This window comes from Colossoma macropomum, unplaced genomic scaffold (assembly GCF_904425465.1).
Source record: "Colossoma macropomum unplaced genomic scaffold, Colossoma_macropomum, whole genome shotgun sequence".
Taxonomy (NCBI): domain Eukaryota; kingdom Metazoa; phylum Chordata; class Actinopteri; order Characiformes; family Serrasalmidae; genus Colossoma; species Colossoma macropomum.
This window is the reverse complement of record NW_023494786.1, coordinates 17,061,091-17,084,705: the sequence shown is the minus strand read 5'-3', so window position 1 is coordinate 17,084,705 and position 23,615 is coordinate 17,061,091. Positions and strand designations below refer to the sequence as shown.

General features: G+C 40.8%; 3 protein-coding genes across 7 annotated transcripts in view; 1 reads left to right on the top strand and 2 right to left on the bottom strand.

The window, feature by feature from the left end:
• nf1a (neurofibromin 1a) overlaps positions 1–23,615 on the top strand; it is a 73,643-nt gene that overhangs the window by 38,499 nt on the left and 11,529 nt on the right. For all 4 annotated transcript variants that reach the window (XM_036562477.1, XM_036562460.1, XM_036562470.1 and 1 more), the window contains 12 exons: positions 14,693–15,125; positions 15,262–15,602; positions 16,598–16,800; positions 16,889–17,082; positions 17,262–17,402; positions 18,753–19,032; positions 19,858–20,072; positions 20,475–20,536; positions 20,658–20,799; positions 22,110–22,211; positions 22,668–22,808; positions 22,908–23,034. In XM_036562477.1, the coding sequence (XP_036418370.1) occupies positions 14,693–15,125; positions 15,262–15,602; positions 16,598–16,800; positions 16,889–17,082; positions 17,262–17,402; positions 18,753–19,032; positions 19,858–20,072; positions 20,475–20,536; positions 20,658–20,799; positions 22,110–22,211; positions 22,668–22,808; positions 22,908–23,034 (2,381 nt within the window). The remainder of the gene's footprint in view (positions 1–14,692; positions 15,126–15,261; positions 15,603–16,597; positions 16,801–16,888; positions 17,083–17,261; positions 17,403–18,752; positions 19,033–19,857; positions 20,073–20,474; positions 20,537–20,657; positions 20,800–22,109; positions 22,212–22,667; positions 22,809–22,907; positions 23,035–23,615) is intronic.
• Positions 1,230–3,960, bottom strand: omgb (oligodendrocyte myelin glycoprotein b). Its single transcript, XM_036562503.1, has 2 exons — positions 3,699–3,960; positions 1,230–2,421 (listed from the first exon to the last, which is right to left on the bottom strand). Exons 1-2 carry the CDS (start codon positions 3,710–3,712, stop codon positions 1,242–1,244), a joined length of 1,194 nt encoding a protein of 397 aa, XP_036418396.1. The 5' UTR covers positions 3,713–3,960; the 3' UTR covers positions 1,230–1,241.
• On the bottom strand, positions 7,717–11,885 carry LOC118802035 (protein EVI2B). Of its 2 annotated transcripts, none has more exons than XM_036562487.1 (2): positions 11,747–11,885; positions 7,717–11,255 (listed from the first exon to the last, which is right to left on the bottom strand). In XM_036562487.1, exon 2 carries the CDS (start codon positions 11,220–11,222, stop codon positions 9,402–9,404), a length of 1,821 nt encoding a protein of 606 aa, XP_036418380.1. In that variant the 5' UTR covers positions 11,223–11,255; positions 11,747–11,885; the 3' UTR covers positions 7,717–9,401. The 2 variants fall into 2 exon arrangements, with proteins under 2 accessions (XP_036418380.1, XP_036418389.1); XM_036562496.1 differs by having other exon boundaries at positions 7,717–11,248; positions 11,747–11,836.

Genomic DNA, 23,615 nt, shown 5'->3' with positions numbered 1-23,615 from the left:
CCAGATCTCAACCCAGTTGAACACGATTTTGAACTTGGGTGCATAGAACAACACTCTCCACCACCAATATGAAAATTAAGAAGAATTGGTGTTCCACCCCTCCAGTACAGTTCTAGATACTTGTGGAATCTGTACCAAAGTGCACTGAAGCTGTTTAGGTGGCTTGTCATGGCCTGGCACCTTACTAAGACACTTTTTGTTGGTTTTTCCTGGTAATTTGTCACCCATCTGTTAAATTACAAAGAAGCTTTCAGGGGTTTCACAAGAAGGTTGTGAGTGCTACTAGAATATGACAGAACACTATGCAGGAGTAAAACTGTCACCTCTCTCTGTGCTGTACCTAGTGCTAAATGCTTGCGTGATCTTTATGATACTTTCAGCTGGATGGGAGTACGTGGGAGGCCTCCACTGTAGTGTCAGCCTTCATTTAGTCAGAGCACCAAGAGGAAGTGGCCGGCCAGCATTGTTGACTCTTGTATTGACTGAGCACCCACCTAGGAATTGGTCCTTCAGCAGACTCCTGGGTCTTATTTATCACATCCTGTTAGTGCTGGGACAAGCACAGCCCACAGCTCCATATACATGCCACAATCTCCTACAGTCAGGGTCACTGTTTGACTCTTATGTTTCTCTTGGATGATCAGCTTCAGCTCCTATTCTGGCTATGTGAGACATGCTGCCTTAATCTCAGCGTAAACCCATGGCAAAAGTTTATAGGCATTTAACAACTGGCAGGTCTTACCTGACCCTTTGCACTGGTGATGGCAATATGTAAATAGGAATCTCTGTCATGTGACCTTGAATATTTCATCCTCTGTGAAAATCCCAGCAGACTGCAGACTACGTTTGTTTCATACTGTTTAAACCATGAAATGCAAGAGCCTCTGTCAATGGACTAGCATTATACAAACGAGAATGTTCTTTTTTTTTTCTACACCAAGAAAACTGTTGTCTGTAGTGTAAGTTAGCTATATATTTAGATAGGTTTCAATATGAATATGCACAATAGCCATACATTACTCAGCTATATTCTTTAGAGGATGGTCAGTTTGTTTGAAGCAGACAGACAGTATATATTGTGGAGAATACTCATAGAGGCACTAACAGTCAAATAGTTTTTGTGAGGTTAAAACCAAGGAGTTAAGACCCTCCTTTGACATTCCACATGTATCAGTGAGCATTTCTTTTTGTCTTAAACCCAGACCGATGGTAAATTCCAGGTCACAAGGGATGATGCTGATTCAGAAGATATTGATGATGATTGCTGTGCACAGAAGGTTCAGAGCGACAGTATGAGGATTGCATGTATCCATTTGGATGCTTATGCTGCGAGCTTTGCCAGGTATTGCTTTCTTGGCGCTTCTTGTGCGAATTGTTGTGCTTGATTGGGTTGAGAGGGTGTTGGGGGTGGAAGTCAAAAATCCCCCACCCTTGGTCAGTGCTTGCTCACCTGCCCCAGTGGCATTCCCAGTGCTCCGGTTGTATGGCAAGTTGAGCAGTGCTGATTTGGACAGATACACCGAGGTGACAACCTGTATAGGTGGTTGGTGACCAGAGTCACGAGTGTCAGTACCCAGCGGGGGCTCAGTGTATGAGGCTGAGTGCCAGGTTCTGCTGGCGGCCAGATGCGCCTCCCCACACGTGGGTCTGACATAGCAAGGGCAGCCCAGCACTTTTGCTGGGGTCTGGTGCACCCAGTTTAGCAGGTGGGTCATGTTTTCCTCATCTTCGCATGCCCAGGGGTTATCCCCAAGGGTAAGGAGCTGCAATGATTCCAATCGATTGAAAACACCCTCGCTCACTGAAGCAAAGCGGTTAGCATGCAGATAAAATCGAGACAGTCGGGGCAGGCGATCCAGTGAGCCAGGCAAGATCTGCAACAAGAAGTTATGAGAGAGGTCCACCACCTCCAGGTTGTGGGGCATGTTGGTGGGTACAGTCCAGAACTTGTTGTGGCTGAGGTTCAGTGCCCGTAAACTGGGTAGAGTGTTGTTAATGAAGACCACTCGCTCCAGCTGGTTGTTTGATAAGTCCAGAGACTGCAAGTTCCAGTGGTAAGCGGTGTCGTTCTTCACCAGTTGGCGAATGTCGTTGGCCGATGCATGGATGTCCCATAGAGCACGGGGCAGACCGTCAGGAAGGTGTCTGAGGCGGTTGTGGGAGATATCCAGAGTTCTTAGGTGGCCAAAGTGGCCGAGGAGCCCGTCCAGGTCCTGTAGCCGGTTGTGGGACAGATTGAGGAAATGTATGTTGTGCTGCAAGCTGTCAGGCAGTAGACTGAGGCCGCGGGCAGAGCAGTCCACCACCCGATGGCCCCTGCCACAGGAACACATCGGAGGACAGATAGCCGGCACGGATCCTGCACAAAGAAGCAGGAGTAGCAGACTAGCCACCATAGATGCAGGCATTGTGTTAGCCATCCTATAAAACAAAGTAATATATGGAATTATGGGACATCCCAAAGAATAGGGGGTGGTATAGTACTACTAGTGAAATATTTCTGTTTATTACACAAGGCAGTTTTGTTCTTGATTGCAGCCTGACTGAATTGTTTATGTTGGAATGCAGAGGCAGATATTAGCATCAAAGCTAACCAGATAGACCTGAGGCTAGTTCATCCCACCTTCTGACTTACCACAGTCTGTCACTCTTACTGTCTGAATAATAACTCTTCCTGTATAACAGAATCTCATGGGCAGAGTCGACATGTATAACATTTAAATAGCTAAAGACTGGAGGGCTGTACAGAGCACATTATCCATGTCCTCTCCATCTGGCTTCCTCTGATCACTCCCCTCCGCAGTCTTGTGTATGCTAAGTCACCAAAGCTCCACTAAATATGTTCACTGACAAGCGACATTAGCTGGTTCAACAGGCGTTCTCTGCATGATGTCTGGTTTCAGGCCACGTAGTAAAATTATGTAATTTTACTAGTTGGGTGACCGGGTATACAGCTTTAATCATAAACGACCAATTCTTTAAATGTTTATGCTAGAGCAGGTAGCAAAGCAAGTCGCATCCTAATGTGAAGTGCAGATGCATTCTTTGTCAAATCACTAGGACGTTCTTGCCATTTGGGTTTGTGTTGGCTACAGTTGCATAAGACAGTGTTATACTGTTCCATAAGCTGTGTGTCGTTTGGCATAACGAGAGGTAAGTGAACAGAGCCCCTCAGTGCTCCTTCTGCTTGCTCTGTGGCTGGAGTTTGAGTGCCTGCCAGAAGCTACTCTGCCCTGCTGCTGCTGCAGTGAGCTGTTAGCCTGGTTACTAGCGTTACTGGGTCCTGTCCTTTCCTCTCCCTCATTAGCTCTCCGCTCTGTGGGGCATCTGAGGACAAAATCTGTATACACCATCACTCTGTGCATGCCCAGCATGTGATGGAGATTCTAGAAATTTCATATATTCACTGTATGTTGATAATCATGCTGGATCTGTGATCTTGTAAGCCATACGCTGATGTAATTGGAGCAAATCCATGCATTGCTGTCTTCTGTCAGGAAGTGCTTTCTTGGAATATTCAGTAAAATCTTAACCAGATGGTAACAGTGCAGTAAATAAAGGACTATATGCTGAATATGGGATGGAAATAGTTGCTGCATGCTTATTCAGTATGGAGCTCTTGCTTGCCAGCCCTGACTCGACTAAACATGCTCCCTCTCAATCTAGAGATTTCTATTACCATGCTGAAAATGACTTACCTGATCCTTTTCATCAGTTCCACATCATTTCGTTCCCTTACTCTTTCTCTCCTTTCTATGCCACGTTCCAGTCACTTCTTTCTATGCTCTCCTTTTTTATCTGGAGCAGCAAAGGGTAATATCAGTCAGTCGCTACTTTTTATTTTTTTATTTCACTCTTTTTCTGCTGCTCTACATGGCAATTCGGTGCTTCTTCTCCTTCATTCTGTCTCGTCGCCCCTCTCTTTCTCTCACTTGCTTCATTCTCACTACCTCTCTCTCTCTCTCTCTCTCTCTCTCTCTCTCTCTCTCTCTCTCTCTCTCTCTCTCTCTCATCTGCTCTCCCCAAATTACCCCCTCCATCAACCTCAGTTCTTTTCCACTCCCCTCCCCCTCCTCCTCCCTCTTGGTTCTAACCAGCAGAGGTTTAATAGGTGGAGCTCCTCTCTCGCTCACCCATGGCCGGGCTTCCCTCTTGGCATGGCAGTGGTGTGAGTGAGTATGTCCCCAATGGCTCTGGACCCCCACCCCCTGCGCAATCACCCTCCGCCTGCTCACTCTTCCAACCTCCAAGCTTGTTCAAAAACAGTTGGGGAAAAAGAAGGGTGCTGAGAGAGAGGGGGAGAGGGGGAGGGGGGGAGAGAGAGGGAGAGGGAGAGGGGGGAGAGAGAGGGAGAGGGGGAGAGAGGGGAGAGGGGGAGGGGGGGAGAGAGAGGGAGAGGGAGAGGGAGTGGAGAAATGCAGCATAGAAACAGTCGCTGCTGAAGGGGTTGGGGGGGTGAGGAGATGAGACTGTGCTGACTCCAATCTTTTTCTAATCAGGATCTGCACACTCAACGAAATCATCTCTCTCTCTCCCTCTACTCCTTTTTTCTTTCTCTCTCATCTTTCTTTATCCTCTGTTTCTCTTTCTGTCTCATTCCCCTCCCATTTTTCTCTCAATTCTTTTTCTGTCCCTGTTCCTTTCAGTCTTTCTCTGCTCCACACCCACTATTTCTTTCTCTCTCTCTCTCTCTTTCTCTCTCCTTTTGTCTTCCTTTCTCTCTCTATTTCTCCCTCCCTTGTCTCCCCTCCTTCTCTCACTCTTTCTCTCTCCCCCTCTCTTTTTTTCTCTGCCTTCTCTCTTTTTCTCTCCCTTCCCTTTCTTTCTCTCGTCTCTCTTACTTCTCTCTCTCTCACTCTGTCTCCCACCCTCCATCTCTGTCTTCCTCTCTCTCGCTCTCTTACCCCTCTCTCTTTCTCTCTCTTGCTTCCTCTCGCCCACTCCCCCCCCTTCCCTTCACAGACATGCTGTTTTAAATATGTGTTCATATATGCAAATGCAGCGACATGTTATCCATGACTGCACTGCAGCGGCACCGCTCAGTATGACTGCGTCTGGCTTTATAAAACACCACTACACCTGCTTTCTCTCTCAGACAGGGTGACATTGTACCTGTTCAGCAGCGTTTTTGACAGCCTTCTGTATGCATGGTATGAAGTTAGTCTCAGACTGAGCCTCAATCTGATGCTTTAGGGTGAGAAGAAAGTGAGATAATGGTGTCACATTTAGCTTTTCCTGCCTTCTTCCTGTCGAAGATCAACAGAGTGGTTAAAGAAAATCTGACTAATGGTTCAGATGAATGCACATAGTCAACAACTGAAACATGATACTCTTTCATGCTTGACATATGTAAGTAACTTTGTCTTGGGTCAAGTAAAAGCCCAGACACTGATGGTGAGATGTACCTTAATTTTAGCTGGGAGTTTAAAGTTTCATATCTGCCATCATCTATACTATTCAGTAATTGTGAAGCAGACCACTTTGCAACTTGTGCAGCCTTTCAGCAGATTGCACTCGATCCTTTCTCCCTCCAGCAGAAATGCACATGTATATGCACTCCCTCCTGTCTTCTTTCACTCTGTTAAAAACAGATTTAAGGTTGGTTTTCTGGACGAGGATTAAGCCTAGTCCTACACAGCATATGTGCTCAAAAAAGAAAGCCAAACAAAAGCAAGATTTGACAAGTTTTAGTGGACTGCCATCAGCTGCTTGGTGTTTGTCATGCATATACATTCTAGGAAAGGATATATTTTGGTGGGTAAAACAGCACCTAAATTCATTTTTTTAATTGCATGTTTTCTGGGTAGCCTTATTTAGCTATTTGCTTATTTAGCTACTTAGCTAGTATTGACTTAGGTACTACTATGTACTTAGTACATATAAACGGACGTGTGTGTGTGTGTGAGATAGTAGAATAAATGATAATGATAGCAGTTTTAGTAATATTGAATATTATTATAATAATAATAACATTAAATAATTGTTCAAGTACATCAAGTTTCCTTGTACAGTTATACAGGACTCTTGTGATAGCAGTGCTGTTCAAGGAGCTAATGAATTAGCTAGCTCTCCAGAGGTCCAAATTACAGTAACAGACTATTTCAGTGTAACATATCTATAAGACTCTAAGATGATTTCTGCATGCACACATGCAAATATTTACAGTTACTCAAAATCATGCATAGAGTCAAGCAAAATGTATATTTTCTCTTGAGAGTGTAAAAATATGAGCCAAAACCACTCATTTTCTAGCTACTAGTATACATGATGATAATGCTAGCGTTATAGTTGTAAATAGCGATATAAAGCTGCTTTTGCAGCACGGTAAATTGAAAATTTATATACAACTTTAGCTCAAATTGAAAATACTGAGGACTGTGATATTTCACTCGTTATTCAGTCGTAAGACCCATGATGTGTTTAAATGAATGTGTTTCTGCTTTTGATCATAATTTGTTAGCCTTATATTGATAGTGCAGGTAGGGTGTGAGGGCAACATTTGATAGTGCATTCCCCCACCTGCTGCTTGTCTTGGGCGCTGCTTGCGCATGCACTTTTCAGCAATGGACATCAGTGACTCAGTACGAGGTATCAGCTCTCGCAGACTGGCTCGCTTGGCGGTCCAGCAGCAAAAACTGATCATTTATGAGCTTAAGGTCAATCTGATGTTTAATTAAGATTAAATGTCATAGTTACAAAATTGTGTGGGGTGAGCGCTTCTTTTGCAATAGCCTGCACATTCTTCAGTTCTTCTTTTTCTTGAATCTTGAGTGCTGTTAATTATAGATATTTCCTTTCACCAGTGTCTACCAGTGGGTTTGTGCAAAAGTGCTAACTAAAGTTAGTGTCTTTTTGGTTCACTGGACCACCTTTAAAAGTGGGCCATACAGCATAAAACATCATATGACGATGCTTAGACATTTTCACTAAATACGATACAAATCACAATAGTTTGACACGCGTACACAATGCACCAGCAGTACCACATTTAAAAACAGCCACCCAGAACTCTGGGTACAATGTTTTTTATTCAACATTTCACATACTGCACTGCACTCAATCCAGTTAAACTAATTATTTTCTCTTTATAACAAAACATGCCGTTGGTCAAAGTTCTTTCAGTACTGATGATGTCCACAATATGCGTAGAAAAGCATATTTTATATCACAATAGCAATAAAATGTCATGTAGCCCACCTCTGATCATCCTTTTAAGCTGTCAGCATGGCTGTTTTTTGAAAAGGTTTTTGTCTTATCTGATTTGCCTGTATTTTAACTGGGTATATTTACAGAGAAATATATGTCATACATTTCATTAACCTGCTTCCCTGGTTTGCCCTTGTACTGAGAATGATGTGCTGCAGCCAAGTGACGCACCAGGCGTCATATAACAGTATGGTGGCACCAGCAGACGTGTGAACAACACTTAAACTTGCAAGTTTTTTCTTGCTGTCTTTACTGGCACTGTGTTGTTTTTCTGTTGCTTCAAAAAATCATCAGCTGCTAGACCACATTATTCACATTGTACCTCCAGCATTGGCTAGTTTACTGTTCACATGTGCAGCAGTTTTTAGAGTCTAATTTTGAAGCAATTCAGAATAATTTAGTCCAGCTGCCTTAGGACAAAAACTGTTGAGGTTACCATAGGCTTTTTCTATAGTAACTAAGCTTTTATTCCAGTACAAGTGAAACCACTGAAAAAGTCTTGTGGTTCATTTCCTGTTCAGCTGTGGCATTTCCTTTTTTGTGCACCATATGGGCACAAGCTCTACAAGTTTTTGGAGAAAGTCTTTTTTTTTATGTATATATATATATACGAGAAGAAAAATGTAAAATCTAATACTGGTATGACGTTTGCACTTGGTCAGTGAGACTTAAAATAGATACAGTATTAAAAAAAACTAACGACCTGTTTACAATTTACAGTTACCAGTTTTGGTAACTTTCACTTAAAAAAGGAAAAAGATATTTAAGATGTACAACTAAGTAATCTCCAGTTGTGACAAAAATGACTTAAACATCTAGATTCAAAATTTTCTTGTAGTTGCAGGCTTTTCTCAGACCTGCTTTTTGTTCTCTCAAGGTTTAAACCTGCTATAAAACAGTTAAATTAGAAAAAAAAAGAAATATAAGTCTTGCTTGTAGCTGTTACATGACTGATCTGGGTTCTGATCAGACACATGACACTCTTAAGCAAGGTAACATGGATACCTGTAATGAATTTATAATGTATTCCAAACTAAAATTCCTATATTTGATTGACTTATGTGTTTGATCCAGCCCTAATTTAGGTTCAGATTCATCTTCTTAGCGCAGTCGATTTACGGTTTTCATTCAAGAAAAAAAGACCTAATCCTTTTGTTAGAATTATGACACTATCAGAATTAGGTGACAATAAAAGGGGATGCGTTCTGCAGTTGGGCTGGCCTGGTTGTAGATCACAGGTTGTTTGCTGCTCAGAGAAGCGATCAGATGCTGTAGCATGTGCCACTGCAGTAACTCACTCAAACAGTTTCAGCAATGCTTTACTCTCTTTCCCTCTTTCTCAGTGTTTCTCTGCCGCTCCATCACACTCGCATGCACACTCTTGGACCCTCTGTCTCACACACACAAACACACCTCATTGTGATTTTATGTGCACTGTCAGCTAGAGGGTTGCAGGCTTTCCTGTTCCATGAGCAGAGACTGAGAGGAAATGGCATCCTACACACTCACAGTCTCTCCAATATCAATCTAGAGATAACTGGAGTGTTTAATACTGCAATGTAGCCATTTAATGATGGATGAAAACATGACAAAGAAAACCTTCAAAATTAACAATCATAAGTCATTAATTTAAGAGTATTTACATTTTTGCTAAAGACAGACCATTTTTGTATTTGCAGATCTACATGTCCTTATTTTAAAATAGTGGTCTAAATGAAAACAAGGCCTTAGCAGAGACAATTAATCAGTGTGTTAAAGTGAGTATTTGCCTTAATGAGGCAGAGTAATCTACTTTATTACTCTTAAGTGAAGGAAGTTTTTTTTTTTCTTTTTTCTTTTCTTTTGTTAAAGGAGTTAATTGACAAAGCTATAGAAATCAAATCAGTCCATCCTAAACAAAATGCAAACCTTTGCTATGTTACACCAGTTCTGTGTCTTTCATTTTGTTTTTACATTTAAGTTGCTTGTTTTTTGAACGCAGATAAGAATCTGCTGGGGTTTTTTTTGCTCTCTTCTGGTTAGCGGTTTCTGGTGAGGAAGCGGTTTTTCCATGTCACAGAGTTCAGGGTAGTGGTGGAGCAGGAGGAGCATCAACAACGTTTGTTTGTGGGGGATTGAGATCCACATCCTCGAATGGACGTGGAGGGGTAGTATTTGTCTGTGAGGATGGAGATGGAATGGTTTCATCATCAGGTTTAGGCGATGGTTCGGTATTTTGCATTGTTGTCCAGAACAGCAGGCCCAGTTACCGTCTCGGGGACTGTTGAGTCTGAAGATGCTTCAGGAGCTGGAACTTGATTGTCTGTTTTTTGTGTCTGGATCTGGTCCTGTTCCACTGCTGGTTTTCCATTCTGTGGTTGCTCATTCCTGCCAAATGTGCTACTTGCTGCAATGTCGTTCATCTGGACCTCCTCTTCTACCAGCAACGAAAGCCGTTGAGAGAACCTCTGGGGAAAAAACGAGTGGAGTGAGATCCTTTTGGTGTCGCGTCGGAACGGCCCGTCCTCACCATTGCCATGCGGGCCCGGCTGGCTATCACCTTCGAGGAACGGTGAAGGACCAGCCCAGTCGGAGTTCTCCAGCTTCTTTTTATCCAGCCGACGTTTTTTTGCTAAGATTACCACAATTGCTATGAGCATAAGAACCAGTACACTTCCAATCAGACTTGCTACTATAGGACCTGCATTACCATTACCTCCTTGCTGTGAATTATTTGAGGTGTCTTGCTTGTTTTTTGTAGTAGTTTGTTTCTTGCTCGATTGAGTGGAGAAAGTGGTCATAAATGTAGTAGTGAAGGTAGTCATACCTCTTGTGATGGTTTTGTCTGTTTTCTTATCCGTGGTGGCTGTGGCAGTGGTGACAGTCTCTGTGTTAACAGTTGAAATGAGACCAGTGGAAGAGCCTGCTGTAGTCATGGTTCTGTTTCTTGTGATGTGGACTTCCATTGTGGAAGTACTGACAGCAGGAGCAGTGTGATTTGTTTTGTTGCTTGTAGTTGTCAAATTAGTATTTGTGTTGGTTGTATACTGTACTAGGTGACCTGGGGTTGCCTTGGTTCCTTCAGTTTCTTGGGTTTGTGCGGACCATTTTGTAGTCGTTATGTTGGTCTGAGGAACTGCTGATACTTTTTCAGATTCATATGTAGTAGCTTCAGTAGTTTGGAAATGTGTGTGATTGGTCTCTGGGTTGAAGATCTTAACTGTAGATCTTGAAAATTCTTGTAGTTGATTATCCGTCACACCAGCCTTGTCAGTGGATTTGAATATATGTGATGTTTGATGCTGATCTCCAGTGGTAATGTTTTCCTGCAACATTAACGTAGTCTGTTCGGTTGGTGTACTTGTGGTTTGGTTGTTTTGAAAGTAATCCAAGCTTCTTTTCGTCTGCCCTTTTGAGCTGGCGATGGAGGAGAAATGTGAAGGTGACTCACTTTCTCCTGTGGTGATTTGCACCTCTGTGGTTTTATTCTCAGTGTTACTCTTACCAATGTGTTGGTCCTGGGTGATTTGTGAGTGCATTTTTGAAGACAAGACACCATCTTCAGGTCTCAGCCCTGGGGTGTCCCCATCTTGATTTCTTGTGGACATTATTGTGGGTTCTTGACCTCTTGTGGAAGGCCCATGACCTTCAGAAGTACCTTCATGCTGGTTAGAGTAATCAGAGCTCCCTTTTGTCTGCCGTCTTGAGGTGGCCAAGGGAGACAAATGTGAAGCTGTCTTTTCTTCTGTGATGATTGTTTTGTGCTCTGTATGACTTTGACCTGTAGTAATGTGATCCTGTAAGATTGTTAAAGGCCATTTTGAAGAATGGACGCCGTCTTCAGATCTGAACTCTGGGGTGTGCTGAGCATGATGTCTTGTCGACATAACTGTGGATTCTTGACGTCTTGTGGAAGACCCATGACCTTCAGAAGTACCTTCATGCAGTGTGGAGACATTTGGGTTGAGGGTTAGAGTACCATTTAGTTTCCATGGAAGGAGCAGGACCAGCACACACATACAGAGGACAGTCCTCATGGTGTACTCCTCATAGGTGGTGTCTCCTGAAAACTTCCAGACAAATGTGGATATTTGTCAATGATCTATATTAGTGACTAACTCTTTTAGAAGGTTTAAAAGAAGACATAGCAAGTTGCAGCAACTGTAGACACATTGTGAAATGTTCCCCATTTGCTTTCCTAATATAACTGACAAACGTCTTTGTGATCTACGCAAATGCTTCTAAATCACCAATGGTAATCTTTAACCAATGTTGCTGAAGATATGTACACAGTATTCAACACAGAATGTTTGGTAGCGTTATCATTGTTTTTATTATTTTAGAATTCTTAGATTTTGTTATGCTGTTTAAAAGTAATTATTAAAACAGAAAACCAAGGTTTACCCAAGTATATAAATGTAGAAATGAAAGTGATGTATGGCTAACCGTCAACCCAACTTGGCAAGGTTGAGGCGACATTTAGACAAACAAGAATTGTAGCATTAAGTGTCCATGTTGCATTATATTATCTCACAAATAAGGCATGAAAAGTGTCACTTACCAGTATTAATGTAGTTTTCTAATAAAATTCAGACATTCTTCTGCGCAGTTGATTTATCTAAATATCAGTTTTGATAAAATTAAAGCATTTATACGTTACAGTCGCAGAGCCCCTTTTAAAGGTTGTGACAGAGGGAGCGGCAGTGATCTTGAATACGGAACTTGAGTATGTTTCACTGACAGGAAATGAGAGCTGTGAAACCACTGCTTTTTCTGTTCTCTTAACTAATGAGTATTTTATTCTGACTAAACCATCACTGTCCGTACAAAGTAAAAAGGGCAGTAATATGCAAAAAATTTAACTGCACATTGCACTTTGATATATTTAAGTACAAACCTGTTAGATGAGGGGGAGAAGTGTTCCTGTTTTGTATGTTTTTTCTATATAATGGAACATCTGACCACTCATATCATGAAGGTGAGTGGTGTGTTTGGAATTTTACACCCAGTTTATATTCTTCAACCTGATTCCAGTTAAATGTAATCCAATAGCTTCTCCTTTGCGAGCCTTTGAAAATTAAACATCTTAATGCTCTAAGAACACATTTTTTAATTACTTGATACGAGAAATACAGCATGCACATGGAGTTATTTGTAATTGCCATTTAGTTTTATTTTTTTATGGTGGCATACACATACAAGACAACAAGCCTTTGACAGGAAGAGGGGTATTTGAACAGACAGCAGTTTTGCAGTTTGTCTGGCACATGGTGACGTACACAGAGAAAGCTTTTTAACAGCTTTTTAACAGCAGATTTAAGAATGGCTGGGTGACTAATACACTTCTTTTACAGAGAAATAGATTTCTGACATTGAATTCTCTTGAGTTTAGCCATTTTTGGAATATGCTCTAATTGAATTATTTATTTGTTTGCAATATGTCTTGTATTTGTGTGTTGCCAAAGGCTATACTTACAGTTCTAATCTGCAAGAAAGACTGATCTTGGACTAATGTATTTACTTGATGATTTTTTTTCAATTTTTGACTCAGCTTTAATTGTGTCCAGAACATGTAATGCACTTCACTATCCCAATATTGTATCAATATTAATACATTAAGGTTAGATTGTTCTATAAATGTGAGTTTAAAGAGCATTGTTTTTAGTTAGCAGTTATTTAACAGATATGGCATCTGGTGTTTTACTGTAATATGGTATTCTCCAGTTCCATTTGCATAGGTATCAAAAACACCAAAACATGTTATATTCAAACCAAACCAGAAATACATTTTCAAAACATGAATCTCCTGAACAAGTTAGTAGCACAGTTTTGTTAGCTCAGTTAATGATTATTTTACATAAAAGGTATATCTTACATTTAAAAATGTTTGACATTGTTTAAAAATGCCTGTGAATTAAATACCTATAATACCTCTAGACATTTTATGTTATAATCTTTGTGTTGTCCTAATGGAAAATTGTCCAATCCTAAATCATAAACGAAGTGAAATGAAATAATAAAAAAAAGAGAAGATCAAGGAGAAAATCTTTAGATCTGTTGGTAAGGCCAGAGACTGGATCTATAATTTGTTGCCTTTGGGGAGGTTTATGTGGTACAGAAAGGAAGGATGCACCTATTCAAGCTCACACCATCAGTGGCATGTTCTCCAGTTCCTTAGGATCTAGGCAGGAATCTCTGGAGGTAGTGGTTTGCATAGCGACTGGGGCACTCTCCACATCCATGTTTGTGGTGGTGCGGTGGTGCAGGATAGGTTCCTCTGCCTCGTCATGCACCTCCTCGTCCTCTGCGTCGGTCCTGACCTCCTCTAACAGGAGATTGGTCTCGCATGGTCCTACAATGCCTCCCTCTATCGTTTCAGTGCCCCAGTAGCCTGTTCCACTCACCAGGTCCACGTTACTGCGGGTTGAGCGCCGGGCCTCGCATTGTCGCTTCAGACTGATGACTTGACAGGTCAGCACCAAGGTTGATATTAGTAGGACGATAATGAGACCCCCAGAAGATACGGCCACAATGAATGCTAGCTGAGGGTCAAAGAACCACCCCTCTGGGCCACCAGCAGGAGACACACTTGTTGGAACTTCAGTTTGGTTCTGTGTGCCATCAGTGATGGAGGCAGTGGTGGTGCTTTTAAAAAGCTCTTTAGTAAAGCCTGTGGTAAAAGGGGTCTCCATGCCTGTGCAAATGTGGAGAAAGAAGAACTTAATGTTGGAAATGAACCACTCAAATTTCATACTGAAATGAGCAAAACTTCACAAAAAGAAGCCATGTGGGGGTTAGTTTAACAATGAAAATTAAGGTAAAAACGATTGTAATTTGGCATTTTTCTTGATTTAAGTCTGGAGTCCCAAGTATGACATTTCTTCCTCCAAGATCACTGAATTTCTTGTTTATGTGGGGGGGGGGAAACACAATCTTACCTGTTGAGTATTTTTATATAATAAATGTGTGAATAATGCTGAAAATCACATTAGCACATTAGCAGTTTGTAAATACAAAAAATGTGTTATATGTGTTCTGCAATATTTACCTGCATGCAGTGTTGGCAGAGCTTGTTGAAGAATGTGGATGAAGAGCGTGATGAAGAATTTATGAACAGAGCCAGTGAATGTAACAAACTGAGATGCAGAATAGTCACTTCCTGCCCATCGCCTGCTCAAGTTATTTGAGGGTCCTTGAATTTAGAAATGGCTCACTTGGGTCTGTGAGAGAGTGAACAAAGTAGAACAATAGGGTGAACAAAGTAGAACATAAATAACTACGTAAAACAGACATTGGCGTTGCAAACGCAAGTGCTGAATAAATAATTTTGTCTGAATTATTTGATGTTTCTAAATTGGTAACGCCTCATGTAACAAGTTAGTACCTTAAGCAAAAATGAAAAAAATATTTAAACATGAGAAGTGCATTTATGGCATTGAAAACTAAAAAAAACCCAAAACATTTTTTTGTTTGTTTATTTAGCACCTTTTCTTTCTTTTGCCCTTAGGTTTAAAACGGGGCAGATCAATGGCGACCTTCTGATCTACCATGTGCTGCTGACCCTCAAGCCATACTACGCCAAACAGTATGAGATAGTAGTGGACCTCACTCATGTTGGCCCAAGCAACCGCTTCAAGACAGACTTCCTCTCAAAGTGGTTTGTCGTATTTCCGAATTTTGCTTATGAGAATGTCGCTGCAGTCTTCATCTACAACTGCAACACCTGGGTGCGAGAGTACACAAAATACCATGAGCGATTGCTGACTGGTCTCAAGGGGAGTAAGAAGCTATTGTTTATTGATTCACCTGCACGACTCGCTGAACATGTGGAGCCTGACCAGCAGAAGCTTCCTGCTGCAACTCTGGCCCTGGAGGAGGACCTCAAAGTTTTCCATAATGCCCTTAAGCTTGCCCACAAAGACACAAAAGTGTCCATCAAGGTACTTTCTCATGGATAATAGAAAGCTCCTTGGGGCACCACTGTATAACTTGGCCATTGGTTTTTCAATTCTTGGTTAAAAGAAAATTGTCAGTCTTTGAGGGTCTCTTTCCACCTTCTCTTCTGTTTCCATTCAGGTCGGCTCCACAGCTGTGCAGGTGACGTCAGCTGAGCGTACCCGTGTTCTGGGCCAGTCAGTCTTTCTCAACGATATCTACTACGCTTCTGAGATTGAAGAGATCTGCCTTGTGGATGAGAATCAGTTCACTCTGACCATTGCCAATCAAGGCACACCCCTAACCTTCATGCACCAGGAATGTGATGCCATAGTGCAATCAATCATCCATATCCGCACACGCTGGGAGCTCTCTCAGCCTGACTCCATTCCCCAGCACACTAAGATCAGGCCAAAAGATGTGCCTGGCACTTTGCTCAACATTGCCCTTCTCAACCTGGGGAGTTCCGATCCTAGTCTGAGGTAAGAGGCACTGTGATTTTGGTAAGCCTGGACGTTTGGACACAGCTTGCTTTTGCCCTGTGGCCTAGCCATTTTGATAGTCATGGATGAATAGTCCAATGCATCTCCCAGTGCTTATTGTAACAATGGGCCTTCTATTACTGAGCTTCTGTCTTTGTTGTTTTGAACTGATTAGAAATGCTAATATTGGCCTTGCTATCTTTAGTTCAACTGGAAGGCACTTGAACTTGCCGTCCCCAGGGCAATAAAAATGAGCTGCTTGAGAGCCAAAAACCACTGACATGTGCTTTGTTGCTTTGATAAATACTTTTTTCGTGTTTAAATATACACTAGTTTTCAGAAGTTTGAAATCATTGTTTTTGATTAAATAAAAAATGTGATTAAATTATTAAATGACCTTCACCAATTTCAACTACTTAGTAGAAAGCTGTAAATAAGAAATCTAGAAATCTTTAGATGTGTCCAGAATGATAAACAGAGCTGTAGATGATGCCTTAATTACTGGGAAAGCGGTAAAACATTGAGAATATCTGCATTCCGTAATATCATTTTTATTTTGATGCCTTATGAAAATCAGTAAACAATTTTTTGAAAAGGGAAGGGAGAAAACCTAGAGAACCTCGTATTTGAAATAGTGTGGAGGCAGATTACTTATGAAGAAATTCTTAAAAATAAATAATTACAGTATATTATTTATCATTTAATTTTTTAATATTGTATACTTTTTATGGTATTTAACATTTAAGTTGTGGTGGTCTCAAAAAAAAACTGGTTTCTGGCTCTACTTTATACTTTCAGTCTACACTGTGCAATTAAAATTGAGTAAAATAACAGCAGTTATGACAAGTGATTATAGAGTTTTGAACACTAGTCTATGTCCTTCTCTTTCATGACCCAATAATCAAAACACCACTGCTAGATACGTGATGTGACATATACACTAGTACTAACACTAGTTATTTGCATGACATTATATTTGTTTCCATCGTCACTAGGTCAGCAGCATACAACCTCCTGTGTGCCTTAACCGGCACTTTTAACCTCAAGATTGAAGGGCAGCTTCTGGAGACATCTGGCTTATGCATCCCAGCCAACAACACCCTTTTTATTGTGTCTATAAGTAAGACACTAGCAGCCAATGAACCTCACCTCACCCTGGAGTTTCTGGAAGAGTGCATCTCTGGATTCAGCAAGTCAAGTCAGTGCTGCAAAAGTTGCATATTGACAGTTACACACCTATAATTAGTATTTTTGTGTAATTAACTCTTCCTGTTGTGGGCTTTCAGGTATTGAACTGAAGCACCTGTGTCTTGAGTACATGACTCCTTGGTTGCGCAACCTGGTGCGCTTCTGTAAGCACAATGATGATGCCAAACGGCAGCGCGTCACTGCCATTCTAGACAAGTTGATCACCATGACCATCAATGAGAAGCAGATGTACCCCTCAATTCAGGCTAAGATATGGGGCAGCCTGGGACAGGTAGGTTCCTCACACCAAGCTCAATTCCCAGTTCTCTTCTCTGCAGTCCTTTTATTTTTATGTTTATTTAGAAGATCTCAGATATGATCTTGGTCTTCTAGGCTAAGCTTTCCTAAAACTTACTTTCATTGTCAGAATTACATGACTCCTAAACAGGACTTCTGTTTTTCCATCTCTAGATATCAGACCTGCTTGATGTGGTGTTAGATAGTTTCATAAAGACCAGTGCTACTGGCGGCCTGGGATCCATCAAAGCAGAAGTAATGGCAGATACAGCTGTTGCTCTGGCTTCAGGAAATGTCAAACTGGTATCCAGCAAGGTAGGTCTTAATTGCTGAACTAACATAATATAAGTGTTAAATGTATAAATATTAGATACTGTTAGTCACTCATTAGAGCAGAACATGCAATGGAAAGCTTTTCTGTTTGTTTACCTACTCTTTCAAAAATATGTCAGCATGCTGTTAGTCTTTCATCTTTCACCAGAAATTGTTTCCTGTACTGTTCATGATAATTTATCAGCACTGGTGCCTAAAACATGCATTTAATGAACTGTAAATTTACCTTCAGAAACATTAACATTTTGTCAATATACTTAAATACGGTTTTGTTAAAGCTGATCTGAATTTCAGTATATTGGTGCTATTATATGAGCATACCAAATCTTAAAGCATCTAAGAAATGCCTATTCTCATCTTGACAGCAAAGATAAGCTGTACCATTGTACCACTTTACTGGCCCTCTTTGAAATGGAGCTTGACTTACTTTTGAGGTTGCTTGCGTTTTGTGCTCCGAAACCATTTCTCTTGTAGCTTCACTGATCTTATCCGACCTCGCTCCACTACTCCATTATCTCTAGTGTTTGTACACAAATGCTTGCTCCCAATCCGTGCATGCACACTCTCAAACAGAAACACAATAGTAAGCCAACCAGCCACTCTCTCCTATTATATGAACAACTGTTAGTCATTACAGTGAATGGGCATCATTGTCAGACAGTTAAGGGTGTCTGACAGCGCAAGGGTGGTTCTTCTGATTTAAAGTCCACTAACCTCAAGTGTCTCAAGCATTGCAGTCCTTTAGCGATGCAGCAAATGCATTAGGATTTGTCTTCTTGTCTACTTATCCCCGTTTGTCATATTTAGCTGTATTTTCAAGTTTGTAGCTACACTGAATGGTTGCTGAGCATTGTTTGGCTAGCATGTGCCAGCCACTGCTGATGTCACAACATGCCAGTTTAGGAGCACAAGGGTAGGCTTTGTCCAGTCTTTGCATCTGCTTTCTCTCTCTGTCTCGCACAGCTTTAGGACTCAGAGGTCAACTACAGACCCAAACATAACCTTATTGAAGAGGTCGTACGCCTCTAGCGAGTAATGTTTAGGTGCATGACACAGAGTGAGATGACGACAAAAGGCACATTGTTTCAAATGTTTTACACACTAATCTTTTCTGGGTATAGCGATTTTCCAAAGAGGTCAAAGATATGTGTTAACTTTGTTTTCTTTTTTGTATTGTTAATTCTACCTTATCTTAAAAGAATTCTTTAAAGAATAAGAGAGAAATTAGAGCAGTGGAAAATGTTTGTGATGTTATTTAGTCTTTATGAATTTTTAGCCAGTGTTCTTTGGCTATAACAACTATACAAAGGCGTTTTCTCATTTTCTCCGCAGGTCATTGGCCGCATGTGTAAAATCATTGATAAGACATGCCTGTCTCCCACTCCTACACTGGAGCAGCACCTGATGTGGGATGACATTGCCATCTTGGCCCGCTACATGCTCATGCTCTCCTTTAATAACTCTCTGGACGTAGCGGCTCACCTGCCATACCTCTTCCACGTGGTCACCCTGCTTGTGGCTACGGGACCCCTCTCCCTCAGAGCCTCCACCCATGGCCTGGTCATCAACATCATCCACTCACTGTGTACTTGTTCTCAGCTTAACTTCAGTGGTAAGAGAATGAAAACAGTTATTTCTATTACAATGCCTGTTAAATAATTAACCTATGAACTTTAATTAATCAACTAATCTTAACTATATTATACCTTTAGTTCCTTCTTGGTTCTTCTCTCTTTGCCACCTCTATCATGTAAATTTCTTTTTTATATGGTGCAACGAAGCAACAGAAGCTATATCACTTCCTTTAGTATATAGCACTCTTTCTTGCTTTCTTGCTGAAATGGCTCAAGAGTGATTTTACAGTTGGAAGAGACATAATTTGGATTGTTTTTCACAACGTTTACTCAAGGATGAAGGGTAAAAAGCCAGGCTGTTTGATGTGGTACTAATTTTAGTCAACAAATGTGGAGATAGGAGTCTTGCCTGTATTTCCGACTGAATGGGGAATTGAACCCAGTTCTCCTTTGTGCAGGATGGTCTACTATCCAGCCGCTGTACAAGCACTACATTATTGCTTAAGGTTTCCATTTTGTCACTGAGGCTTAACATGCTTATAGAGGTCTCCCAAAGCAATCATTCCAAATATTTAATACACTTTCTGCTCTAACAGCCAGCTTTTAAAAAAACATTTTTCATAAATGATGTGACTTTATTGGATAATAATTGCATATCTTTGTTCACACATACATGTACATCTGTTTTTACATTCTGTGCAGGAAAACAGTATGTCAATTTATATAATATCAACAGTCTAAGAGCTGTTTTTCTTTTGGGATTCTGATTGGTCTGTGTGATTATTTCTGTTTTTGAGTTTATTTTATACATGTCTCCACTATGTAATGGTTTTTCTGACTTGGTCTGGTTCTCTTGCCTGCAGAGGAGACTAAACAGGTGCTGCGGCTGAGCCTGACTGAGTTTTCACTGCCCAAGTTCTACCTGCTGTTCGGCATCAGTAAGGTAAAGTCAGCAGCGGTCATAGCTTTCCGCTCCAGCTACAGAGACCGCTCCTTCTCCCCGGGCTCATATGAGCGAGAGACCTTTGCTCTGTCCTCTCTAGAGACAGTTACTGAAGCCCTGCTGGAGATCATGGAGGTCAGTGTCCACTTTTATCATGCATGACAGATATACTGCTCTACATTCAGGATCATACAAATAACCACTGTCTGTCGCAGGTTTGGGACACATTGCCTTGAAATTTGCATTGAAACAGTATAGCCATGAATGTTGTCACACATATTTACATGCGTAACACTAATTTCTGCAAAATTACTTGTTAGTATGTTACTGTAAATTGACCAAAAAAGATCCTCATTTGTATTTAATCACTTTAAAAAGCTATAGGTCCCCAAACCTTTGATGGACAGTATAGTGTTTTCATGCTATTTGAAATGCTGATGCTGCCTTGCTTGTGCATTATATTTAGACCATGATTGACGGCACATTTCTTGCGGTGTTCGGTCTGTGCTGCATTGGGTGACTGTTTGTTCTCCTCAGGCTTGTATGAGGGACATTCCTGGATGCAAGTGGCTAGACCAGTGGACAGAGTTAGCTCAAAAGTACGTAAACATTCTATCTGAATTTATCTAACCATGTGTAAATCCCTGTATGTCTCCATCCCCCCAGAAGCTAGGCTAGTATATGTATTCATTGATTCATTTGATGTGTGTCTTCGGTTAGGTTTGCTTTCCAGTATAACCCATCTCTTCAACCACGGGCGCTGGTGGTGTTTGGCTGCATCAGTAAGCGAGTGACTCATGGCCAAATCAAACAGATCATCCGAATCCTCAGCAAGGCCAGTCCCCTTCTAAGCATTGACCGGGTGAGTGTCTGTGAATGTCACATCCCTTTGAGTTAAAAAGGTTTTGTTTGACGCATTTCACAATATATTTTGTTTTGTTTTCCCCCTAATGATTCATGACTAAAGAACTGACCTACCATCTGAGAAACTCTGAAATGTGAAGTCTCTTGCATTTTGGCACATTTCCTGTTTCAGAAAACATGTGATTCTACAGGCAGTTAAGATTTGCTGCTTGATTCTGCATCATACTGAGCAAACGTCCCAGCCCCCACTCTTGAATGAACATGCCCATTCACCCAGCCCTCATACTTTCGATGTTGCAGCTGCCATTTCATGCACCGACATACGACATACTGAAGGATAGAACAGTGTAAAACAGCAATGTTATGTCACATATGAAAACCCTGCATTTTTAAGTTAGTAACTAATTTAGTAGACTCTTTTACATTGATTTTAACAGTCTTTCTGTGAGCTTATTAGGCCATATTCTGTCTTCACTAGAGTTTTGCATAAGCTAAAAGGGTCCAATAATATTTAGTGACAGGCTTTGAGTTTATATCTTTACCAAAGGAGTTAACAGTGACCCCACCGCTTAATTTGCTTTCTGCTGAGACAGTCAATGAGAACAGCAGTCAAAGCATACAAAATAAGACTGAATTGAAGTGTTATTTGTTTTATACTTTTCACAGTTTCAGTAAGCACAGGGAACTACATTTAACTGGTAAAAAGAGCAAAATGTGTCTCCTTTAACTTTGCTTTTTAATTCTAGCCAGTAGCTCAGCAAAGAAGGAGAAGTTTGCCGTTGTAAAACCTAAAATGACACACAGCATACAAAAGCCCTAGTTTTAAAATTTGGGTTATTGAATTTCGAGCTTTGATTGTTTTTAGTTACTATAAAATCTCTTGGTGGAGTTTAGTTTTAGTCTTTTCAGGCTGCTAAAATAGAATAAACTTTTAACATTGCAAATGATGGATGATATAAAATAAGCAGTTTAATGTATGTAGGTGCAGTCATTCTTGTTATATTTTGCATCAACACAAACACCTTGCAGAATTATGCTGAGTCATTTTCTGTGATTCTTTAGAAAACCCCACTCATTAAGAATGACTGTTCTCCAGCTCAGCTCTCTTGTCCGCATCTCATTCTCTCTCTCAGGAGAGTTTAGACAGACAGCTTGTTTCTCTGCAAAGCACATGAATGTCAGGGGGGCCTATCTGCAGAATGCAGCGTGCTGGGGAAACTGCTGTTGTGTCATTCACTGTGGCTGTGTATCTCGAGCTGCTGCTGCCATGCTCCACTGGCCAGCATGATTAATGCTCTTCCTCTGCAGGGACTGGAGAGCTGCTTAAAGGGGCCAGATAATTACAACAGCCAGGTTCTCATTGAGGCAACAGTCATCGCACTCACCAAACTACAGCCCCTCCTCATCCAGGTACTGTGCTGGTTAAACAGTGAATAATTGCATAAGAGCAGCATAATATCCATAATGTCACTCCTGTTATATGAAAACCTTCATCTCTTTTTTCGTGCTTAATGTTTTTACACTATTTGAAAATACCAACAGCCCTTTATACTGTGCAAATATTTCATGATGAATAGACCAATAGAAATGGGTTTTCCAGACACTAATTAAGCCTAAGCCTAGACTAAAAAGAGTTTCCGGTGGAAATTAATTCTTTGTTGAGACTGAAATTTAATACATGATTAGGCTTAATCCATGTCCAGGAATCTGGCATATAAGGTTTTTTTAAGACTGTGATGATAAACACTGATAGTTAAAATTTCCTAGAGGTTTCTGGATTTCTCGAAGAACCTAGAAGGTATAGATAGTACTGGTACATACAACACTGTGATTAAACACAAGAGTTTTGTGTGTTGGTGTTTTTAGGACTCTCCCATGCATAAGGCTCTGTTCTGGGTGGCAGTAGCAGTGCTGCAGCTGGATGAGGTGAATTTGTACTCTGCTGGGACCGCATTGCTGGAGCAGAACCTGCACACACTAGACAGTCTACGGGTTTTTAATGACAAGGTACTAAACAAATCCCTACATGTACATAGTCCTTTTCATCTGCTGCTGTGCTGAAACATTTAGGTTAATGTTATGAGTCTTATGCTTATCCATGTGCAGAGTCCTGAGGAGGTGTTCATGGAAATTCGGAAGCCTCTAGAATGGGACTGTAAACAAATGGACCATTTTGTAGGCCTCAACTTTAACTCCAACTTCAATTTTGCACTAGTGGGACATCTGCTGAAAGGTAAAAGTTGACACAAACAACAGTAATTTTCAGAAAAATGAAATGAGTGTCTGTGTTACACTGCAGAGTAGCCATATATCTTCGTCTTTCTGAGCTTTCACCGTCTCTTTTACTGCTTTTGTTCTTGTGTGTATTGCTGATTTTCACACACCCTGTACCCTGTTGGAGATTCTCTGATCAGTGTACACTACCATTCAACCAGTGTTTTCATCAGTGTAGAACAAGTTTTGTGAAAGATTCTAATATGATGCTAATACTGTACAACTGCCAAAAACCTTATGCTGTCTATCTTATAGTAGTTTAGTCTATGTTGCATAAGGTATTATTGAGTAAAATACCAGTTATTAATGTAATAAGTGATTCCAAACTTTATGATGATAGTGTATCTCTTAAAGATGTGTTCGGAAATTAAGTAGAAAAACAACATTCAGGTTACATCTTGGAGCATAATATCGGTGTTGGCCTTTTGATGAAACAAATTGATAAATTACTAGTTAGTTTTATTTTAGTTTGTTGTTTTCTATTATTGACTGCAGTTTAAACAGGTAATATACTGTAACTTGTGAAATTATGCAACATTC